Genomic DNA, 10,152 nt, shown 5'->3' with positions numbered 1-10,152 from the left:
GATTGGACGGTATTATAAGAAATAATAATATAATGATGCCTGATGTGAACAATATTCCACCAACCTTAGGAACTAGAATTTTATGTCCACCATGCCTGTAGTTACACTATATCACTCACCCTTCAAACCGAAACACAAATCTACTGCTTGGCAGTAGGACATATTTCAAAGGGTTTTTTTTTATGAATATGAATCTTTCTAAAAAACTGATGTAATTAAAACAAAATTTAATTTCAAAGTACGATTTAATCAACAAAGATCTTAGACTAAGAACTAGACTTAAATTATAGACACCTAGTCTTACTTCTAAAGAGACAACTTAAACATACTTAAATCTTCTAAATACTTAAAGAAATAAAAAATAAACTGAAGGTGAGGGAGTTGACGATGAAATCTCCGCGATACGATGCGCTGCTGTGACGAATGTTATTACTAAAACGTGTTATGAGAAAAAGGACCGCAACAACAACGTTTTCAATTGACCAACTAACCAGAGCTTTGCTCATGTCAATAGAAAATGAAAAAGGCAGACAGACATGAATCCATTACGCTTTGATTATTAAAGTTTTTTTTTCATTACAGATCTTAATTGTTTTATTTCTGGAAAAGTCTACAAAGTCCACAGGGATTATCCCAATTGTAGACTCCCTTATGAGAACGTACCATTATTTCAAGATATTCAATATACGTAAAATAAGTGTACTTCAGATATATTTTAGTTTGAGAATGTGCAAAGGTTAGTGCTACTTATTCCATTCATTAAAATGTATTAATTTCCTACTATTAATTAATTAAATAACTTTTCACAAACGAAAAAGAAAAAATAACAAATATTCTTTATGAGCCGAATAATTGCTTTTATTTTCTGTATTCGGTAGTTTTACGTGATTAAAAAAATTTATTACAAATGCTTTTTAACTCTTAACGCGTTATTTTATACAGTGATAATTATTCGCTTTATAAGACGGTCGGTTAAAGGGAGACTTAATTAATTTTGTGACAGTCGATCTAACAACGCTCTTAGACTTTCTAATCGAATCTTTGAATGTTTTCAGAATATAAAATGTATTGGTTAACTGACTTTGTCAGACAAATAATTGTTTTTTGGTTGTGTTAAAACGTAACGTTGTATTGGTTAACTGACTTTGTCAGACAAATAATTGTTTTTTGTTTTTGTTAAAACGTAACGTAATTAGCAAAATATATCATAGTAGGTACTACTATAACCAGTACATAACTAGAAACATTATATTATTATTAGTCAGTCCATTTACACTTACGTTATTTAAATTTCGACTACGTGATTTTGACGTCCACTTACTAGTACTGGTGATCGCAAAACAACCCAATCATATTTCAACGAGACATATTTTAAAGTGAAACAGCTAATAATATTATCAACTATAAATTACATATAAACTACAACGGTAGTATTTCTTCCTGCTCTTTTTCCCGCTGTCGGACGGCCACGGCCGTCTCCACCAACAAATACAGACACTTGAATTTATCCTCCCCCTCGTCACGCGGCACCACCTGAAGCCCATTTTACAGTATTGATAATTTACACAAGCCACGGTAAAACAGGCCTTTGCAAATATCAACGTAAGTATCGAACAGTTTTCCAAAATTTCCGTATATTTGACGACCAAAAGTCAATGGGCGTATAAAATATTTACAGTAACCGATTGCAGGTTGGTTCCAGGTGATGCCGGCGTTAAAACATTTAGCTACTCATAGAATAAAACGCGAAATATTTATCCAAAATATTTATTTTGAAAAAAAAAACTAAACATCATCCTTTTGGTAAATAACTAAAATTATCTTATTCGTAAACCATTTACAAATACTTAATTAGTCTTTACAACGGTTTCGACGTCTTATGCTTTAACACCGACGTCGCCTTTTAAACTGAAAGTTTAGTCCTATTTGTTTTTATAGTCCATTGTCATTTTGTCTTGACTCCAATTAAACAAAATAGTGCAGTTCTCATGATAAAAATGGCGAAGAATATAATAGAAAAAATTACTGATCTAAAAATTTAGTTTCTAAAAGGGCGTAAATTAGTGTCTGATCTTCTATGTACAGCCAACTTAAAGAGCATGTACCATTTAATTTTTTTAAGATTTAGGTTTATTATTAAATATGTGATATGTTCAACATTTGTCAATATGTAAAAACAATTTTTAAGTTTTGTAATTTAGTGAACTTTAAAGATTTGTCATTAAACAACGTTTTAGTGTAAAGAACACACGGAACATGGAATAGCAGTCACTGCAACTTAACTTGTAAAGCCAACAAAACAAACATGAACCTGCGCCCAAATACGATATTTACACAAAGGCATAAAACCCGACATATTCATAGCATTTACGACGTTCTAAGTGTGACACCACATATCGGTGGTGGCGACCTCCAATTCGACCGCGACGGGAGGTGGTGGGCTCACCTGCCGAGCTGTCAACTGAGCCATCTGCGGTTGCCAGGAATCAATATCTCCTGTCACCACTTCCCCACCGTCAGTACCCATGGTCACTACGGATCTGTTCAAATTAATCAGTCATGTAATTTAACATTTAAAACCATAACATTTTACATAACATTAGTAGCCTGTAAATTTCCCACTGCTGGCCAAAGGCCTCCTAAGCATATTCCACCACGCTGCTTCAATGCGGATTGGTGGAATACACATGTGGCAGAATTTCGTCGAAATTAGACACATGCAAGTTTCCTCACGATGTTTTTGTTCACCGCCGAGCACCAGATGAATTATAAACACAAATTAAGCACATCAAAATTCATTGGTGCTTGGCTGAGTTTGAACCCGAAATCATCGGTTAAGATGTGCGCGTTCTAACCACTGGGCCATCTCGGTTCTAACATTTAAAAGAATGAATTAAATTGAAATTAAATACTAAAAAATGTAAAAATAATCAAAAATCTTTATCTAACCAGGCTGAAAAACTGGCAACCACAACACACACATAATTATGAGCACAATATAAAGTATTCATTATACCTTACCTTCGAGTGTAAAGTTGCTTTACATAATGAAACTTTAGTTTTTAGGCTCATAACTCAATCAGTGATGTTCGATTTTGATTGCTGTCTGGCATAGAACGTTTGACTTCATAAAAATTTTATCAATAGCAAATCCCAGAAATAACATCTCCCGTATATATGGAAATCCCATGGTAGACAGCGCGGCGTATTTACGCAATTAACGGTGCTTTGACTGTAGTCAATGGAGGTGAAGCGACCATCACCATTCCATCTGATGAATCCTATTTGCTCGTCTGTTTTACAATAAAAATAATATATACTTACCCTCTGTTGTCTGTATGCATATCGTGGTCACCGGGACCGTAACGGATGACAGACTGCCAAACTGAGGGGTCGTATTTGACTTCCTCCTCACTGATTGCACTCGAGTAGCCTTCTTCCGCTTCACCGAGGTCGTCCCTCTCTTGATACACTAGCAAACCGTCCCCGTAATCGTGACCACGACTGTGATCGACTACATTCTGATGGAAAATGGATTTAAGTCACTTTTGTGCAATAAACAAATCGGTTTATTTGTATTATTTTAGACATTAAGCAAGTATGTTTTCTAAATGAAGCTCTTGTTGATACTGAAGTCAGCAAAATATTTAAATCTGAAACTATATTATTTGCTTGAAAATCATACTTTTATGTTATGTAAATAAATTTACATGTATAAGTATGATTCCAAGCAGAAAAGAATAAATTTAAGACATTTTAAAAAGTTAGCTAGAAATTCAATATCGATCTTCTATTTCATAATACAGATAAAGATATTAACTGTGCCAAGTGTGTATAGATCATGAATTCATAAGAGATCGGTGTAGTCGAGATAAGATATCGAACAACAAATGGAATAAAGGTAAATTATTATTTCTTAGTAAAACAAAATTTTCTCTTCATTGCGCACCTGTACCTCCACTCCCTCCCATCCAGCTACAGTCACGTTATTCGGTATCATGCCCATTCCCGATGTTGATGCTGATGCTAACCCAACCATTGGCCCAACCCCCATACCAACGCCCACACCGAGCCCTGGCTGTTTTCGACCACGACGTGATATTGTGTACTGAAGTGGATCATGACCTTCTCGTCGTATCATCTCCGGTAAAATCCGCCGCCGAGCGTTGATAAACCAATTGCAAACCTAACATTTTAGTGATGCGTTAACGTATAACGAAATATATTAATAGGCTACTCGATGGTGTAATTTAGTCAACTCTACTTAATCAACATATATTTCACTATAAATATATTGGCTAACAAACCTATTTGACTTTAATAGAGAAATCCAAAAAACTAATGTTTAGCGATAGGATATGTAATACTACCATACTAAGGTAAAGTGAGACTGAAACTCTGTCTAATATTATCAGTAAATTGAGCATCGAATAAGTGAAAAGGTAGAAAGAAAGGGACTTAAAGGATTTTTTTTTTGTTTCTCTAATTTGAACGTAAGCAAGAAAATACATGCCGTTACCTGTAAAACTGTCAGATTCGCTTCCTGACTCAACGCTAGTTTCTCAGCGTCACTCGGGTAAGCATTGTATCTGTGGTCGTAGAGCCACCTCTTGAGAATCCTCACAGAATTCTTGGGTAGGTTGCCGCGTCGCTTGCGCACGGAGCCAACGATTATAGCCTGCGGTGGAGGAAAGCGAGGCTGCATCATCGGCCGCACCTCGGGCTCCCAGTCATTGCCACTCTCGTTGTCTTCTGTTGAAGACGTTGATGGAAAACGGTCTCTCGCTATAAAGAGTTTTTATTTCTAGTATAATGTAGATAATTTCCATTTAATGTAACCGTTTACGCGACTTCTCCCACATTTACTTAATGTCTCTGCTACACTATGTAAATTTACCGTTACGAAATTTTAATCATGAATAGTAGCTTTATTTATAGTCTGTGGAAAAGTTTCAGTTAGTACATTGACTTCGTTCTAGAATACCTTATATAGAGTTACTAAGAATATTATATATGTATATTGTATTAGTAATTTCTAGTAAACATTAACTTTACAGTTACAAGCTGTTAAAAACGTAAAACATGTCAACTTCTTTTTATTTCTGGAATTATGAAACAAGATCATAATTTCACTTTTATTCGATAAATTATGTATAGACTAAAGTTTATTCAAGAAGTAAATATCAAACAAGCCTTTAAATTGTTCTTTATTATGGTAATAAGTACGATTGTATGTAACAATATCATATCATTGAAACATTTTAATGTCTTGCATGCAATTGTAAATACACCTATTAAATAAAAATTATAATTCATATAAAAATAATGTTATTTAATTGATTAAAATACTAACGCAATTTGATCTTCATTACTTTTATGACTGATTTACCCAGCGTGGCGATTTCTTTCAGGTCAATCGTAGAATCCGGAAATTCGACGTTGATGACCCGATTCCTGTGGCAGTTCAAAATGCACTAACCGCTTTTTTGTTTTGAAAATCGATGCGTTTTTGTGACAATTGACAACGACGTATGTCGCTTGTCACGGTGAGGTGTTTTTTGATTATTTGAAATTTGGAAAAAAAGGAATTCATTACAGCCAGTACGTTAATCCTTACGTCATAATAATCAGACAAAGGAGTTAAACAATTCAGCTGCAACCACATTATTATATCTTTTTTTTCTTTAATTGTGGAAAAAAATATTTTACCATAGTTGATTTTTCCTTCAAATAGTAACATTATTTTTATAGTTAAATGTTACCATTAATTTTTGAGAGGGTTAAATATTTATACTTTCGTGTAATCGTATTTTTACGATTACATTTTTATTATTAACTGATATATAAAGCCCCTAAGAAAAACAAATTCTACGAAAAAGTAACATTTATTATAAGAAAATTTAAAATACATCACAATTAACATTATACTAAAAAAATCATGTTGCTTCATCTGTGATTTCAGTTTGAAGAATTGGTGTATTCTCTATTGGTGAAGTGACTATTGGCGCCTTGGGTGTTGGGGACTTCGGGGCAACTGTAGGAGCTGACGCAGCACTCGGTAGTTGTGATTCTCGTTTTCTACACTTTTCAATTGTGTCCGATAATATCTCCTTTAAGGTGGAAGCCAGGATTTTGGGGTTTCCGCTGCTATCCAACTGTGAAGAATTCTTATTATAAGAACGTTACCTGAATGAAAAGAAACGCTTATGGCTGACACTTTGGGAACAACCATTCAACCAAAAAAAGTATTTATTTATTACAGGTAGTTCGTACAAGTTTAGACATGCAAAATATTTTTTTTTTGTTTATGGCATATTTATAGAAGAGGGGGTAAATATCATCACAGATTAACAACCATTTCTTAATACTATAAACAACCGACGCATTTCGCACCTTTTAACGTGGAAGAAACTATTATAAATTTTATCAGATCGAGAAAACAAACATTTCCTGGAAATGTTCAAGATTATTTAACTTTGTAGTCAATACACAAGCTAACGAAATTATCAAAAATACTAAAGTGAAATTTTAAATCTGGCAGGAATCATCAAATAAAATAAAGAAGGTCAATGAACCATTATACCATTCGTAAGAAATCAGACCACATAAAAAATATACTTCCATTTTCTTTGTAAGTTAATTAAGGGACGTTAATGACGAATTAAAAATTAATATATACCGTAACAACGTGCCCACCAAATCGCTTATGGACATTTTTTACTTTATGCGCAGCCTCCTTTACGATCTGTCTCGCTGAGTTGATCTCAGCCTCGGGCCGGCCGAGCTCTGATAGTTTGTTTTGTAACCTCGTTGCTGCCACCTGGTAAAGAAAAATACTGTCTTAAATAATTGATACTTACCATAATATATGAAATTTTAAAGTACGTTTTATATTTTTTAACATTACTATTAAGTTACACAATTGTATGACTGAAGAATAGATATACAAACGAAAGCACGCCCCTCCACGTTCAATTATTATCGGCGTACATTAGCCGAGTGAGTGGCGTTCGTGTTTACAAGATGTCTTAGTGTGCGTGACTTATATAAAGAAAGCAAGAAGAAATACAAATTTGTTAATAAATGCCGATAATTTAACGTTCAGGCGCGCCATTGTGAATGAACTGATCTGTAAGCTTAAACGTATTAGCCTATTAATATTTTCATCAAAAACGTAGGACAGTGTCATTGCTATATTATAACCACAGGATCAACTTAAGGAGTTTATTGAATCAAGCTAGTTCGAATTCAGATGGTGAAATTTCTGTCTGATTTCTGTTGCAATCAGAATGCTCTTAAGTAGCCCGAATTTACAACAAATGACGATACCAGACACGCTATTTCAATCTGGTCAGTATTTTCATGAGCAATTTCTCCAGTAAATTGAAAAAAAATCTTTATGACCACGATATTCGCAAAGAAAAGCTTAAAATCATAATACCTCATTGTCGACCTCCAGAGCAACGACCTTCTCAGGCCACTTTACTTGCCGATTGAATATGTTCGACATCCTGTGGTTCTTCGGGAAACCAACCAATATGAAACCTTTCGCATCTTGGTTCATTAGCATCGTTTCTTTGATTATGTCAACGGTTACTTGCTACAAAAATTAAAACATTACAAAACAGAGAGCTCGTGTTCATTATCAAATATATATAAACAAAAGGTAGAGTAGTTTATTTTATATTAATTTATAACTGACTAGCGACCCGCCACGACTTCGCACGGGTGCAATGCTCTAAGCTCAAAAAATGTGTTTATTTACGCCATCACTTTAGACACCTCTTAAATTATCAGTATTTCTCAACTATATAATGCATATGTCATACATATAAACCTTCTTCTTGATTCAATCTATCATTAAAAAAAACCGCATCAAAATCCGTTGCGTAGTTTTTAAAATCTAGGATAAGAGGAGGACAGACAGCAGGATGCGACTTTGTTTTATACTATGCAGTGATAAGCAGACCAGCAATATGGACCATCTAATAAGTGGTTACATAAAACTTAAACCAACCACGGGAAGTCAGATGTTATGTTTCTTCTGTCTAGAATATTGCAGTGTTGCTATACCGAGACAGGCCTGCATAGCGTAGGTGGTAATCCGACAAGTCAGTTTAAACTATATATCAAAATTTATATCTATTTTTAGTATTATATTAATGGTATTAATGATTGTAATAGAATTTAATAGATATGACTAGGGTCGGGTACTGGTTAACAAGTGAACTATCTACTTAGAGGTAGTAACACTGTCTATCGATATATTTAATAAGAATAAATTGTAATTGTAGATGTTGAAGTGATAACTTTTTATAGGAGGGTTAACTGTTTCGTTACGTAACGCGTTACGGCGCCAGTCAATTTTTGACAGATGGAACTACTGATTGCGGCAACGTAAAATTTCAATATTAAATAGTTCAACTTAGATTAGTTCAAGTTTAGACTTCGGCCGGACGTCAAGAGACGCAATATAGAATAAATTATTATTTTTATGTCATATAGGTAGGCAGACTGGCCAATGGGCCACCTGACGGTGTCATGGTCGCCTTAATACTTAAAGAATTATTAATCATTTCTCATATCACCAATTCGCCATCAACCTTGGGTTATAAGATGTTATGTACCTTGTGCCTGTAGTAACACAGGTTCACCCGCCTTACAAACCAGAACACAACAATACTAAGTATTACTGCTTGGCGGAATTTATTTATTTTTTGGAAAAGTTACACCATCAACATATCACTAAGCACTTAAAATTAATATCTGTTGGGTAACATACAAAATGATACGTCATTAAAGGTGTAAATAACATTGAATATATACTGAGTGGTTCGTACGTACCAGGTGTTGCCAGTGGTGGGCAAGTACCCAGTCGAACTTGTACAGAGCTCTACCGCCACGTAACAAGATATAAACTATAAACCTTTTATTATATGTCTGCAGTTTTTAGCGGACATTACGTACTAATTAATAATTACTATTTGAGTGTATTTTTTTATACATAAACTTCAAAAGTAGAGAAGGTTAAATTAAATTTTACTGAAAATTACGTTATAAATGTACCTATAATATATATTATATATGCCTTGTGATAAAATTTGATAACATGTCTCATAACCGTATACACTGATAAATCTATTGCACTACAATCTCATAGCAACATTGATTTTAATTTGTCTATTGTATACTTATATTTTATCTGTTACTTGCTACATTAATTCAATTAAATATTAGTTTCTCACCTCAGGAATATCTTCTTGAGCCTGTAACTTGTCCGCGATTAAGCGTCCCCTGGCAGTATCCTTCTCTGCTTCCATTCTCACTAATTCCCCTGGCCTTATCATCGTATAACCAGTTATGTTAGAAATAGTTTGTGCGACAGTCTGATTACCGGCACCGGGCACCCCATTTACGAAGATCACTGGTAAATGCCGTATCGGTGTCATATCGTATATGACATCTTCCTGCAAAACAAATATAGTTTGCTAAATGTAGTTAGGTACTCCAACATTCTCCCAAAAAAACGAGTTTTTTAACACTGCGCTTAGTTTGGTTTCGTTTTATAAGACTTTTTTTTTCTTTTAAATTCGCAGTCTGCTTTGCAATGGTCAGAAATGAGTTGGAAAATAATAAAAAAGTAATCTCACCTCGTCTATGCGTCTGGAGTAAAAACATCCCATTTTTTTATAAATATATACTAACTAAACTGTATATTTATGTAATAATTATTTTCACAAAGTTTCGGGAATAAAGTGACATTTCCAAATAATTGACAAATGTTTGAAAATTACCGTCTAGATTTTTGACGGTTTTCGAAATCATTTTCTAATAAGATTTGGTTCCAGTCAATGTTTTCTGATTTTTAAAAAAAGGCAGCATTTAATTAATTTGAACAATTTTACGTCAAGCAGCCACTAGATACTAATTAATTTATCAATTTTTTCATAATATAATAAGTATAAATCTTGATTTATTTACTTTCCTTGAAGTTTTCTATACTAATATTCCAAAGAGGTAAATCTTGTTTGTTTTTTGTAACCTCCGGAAGTAATGTTCCAATTTAAAAAAAAAACACTTTTAAAAAGCTACATTATTCTTCATGATAAATTATATTGATATCATATCATTTTCTTTATTAAAAAACTGCAC

The 10,152-nt window shown here is 33.7% G+C and overlaps 2 protein-coding genes across 2 annotated transcripts; both read right to left on the bottom strand.

Moving 5' to 3' along the window:
* Positions 1-2,203: 2,203 nt before the first annotated feature.
* LOC113396683 (uncharacterized) lies at positions 2,204-4,862 on the bottom strand. Its single transcript, XM_064220559.1, has 5 exons — positions 4,847-4,862; positions 4,520-4,785; positions 3,950-4,186; positions 3,325-3,521; positions 2,204-2,540 (listed from the first exon to the last, which is right to left on the bottom strand). The coding sequence occupies exons 1-5, from the start codon at positions 4,860-4,862 to the stop codon at positions 2,378-2,380; spliced, it is 879 nt and encodes a 292-aa protein (XP_064076629.1). The 3' UTR covers positions 2,204-2,377.
* A 1,034-nt stretch (positions 4,863-5,896) lies between these two features.
* On the bottom strand, positions 5,897-9,773 carry LOC113396672 (adenylate kinase isoenzyme 1-like). The gene is made up of 5 exons (XM_026634712.2): positions 9,651-9,773; positions 9,246-9,467; positions 7,442-7,600; positions 6,680-6,820; positions 5,897-6,155 (listed from the first exon to the last, which is right to left on the bottom strand). Exons 1-5 carry the CDS (start codon positions 9,681-9,683, stop codon positions 5,937-5,939), a joined length of 774 nt encoding a protein of 257 aa, XP_026490497.2. The 5' UTR covers positions 9,684-9,773; the 3' UTR covers positions 5,897-5,936.
* Between the last annotated feature and the right edge of the window lie 379 nt (positions 9,774-10,152).

This window comes from Vanessa tameamea, chromosome 4 (assembly GCF_037043105.1).
Source record: "Vanessa tameamea isolate UH-Manoa-2023 chromosome 4, ilVanTame1 primary haplotype, whole genome shotgun sequence".
In the NCBI taxonomy this organism is placed as follows: domain Eukaryota; kingdom Metazoa; phylum Arthropoda; class Insecta; order Lepidoptera; family Nymphalidae; genus Vanessa; species Vanessa tameamea.
The sequence above is the reverse complement of the archived record's forward strand: the minus strand, read 5'-3'. Positions and strand labels throughout refer to the sequence as shown.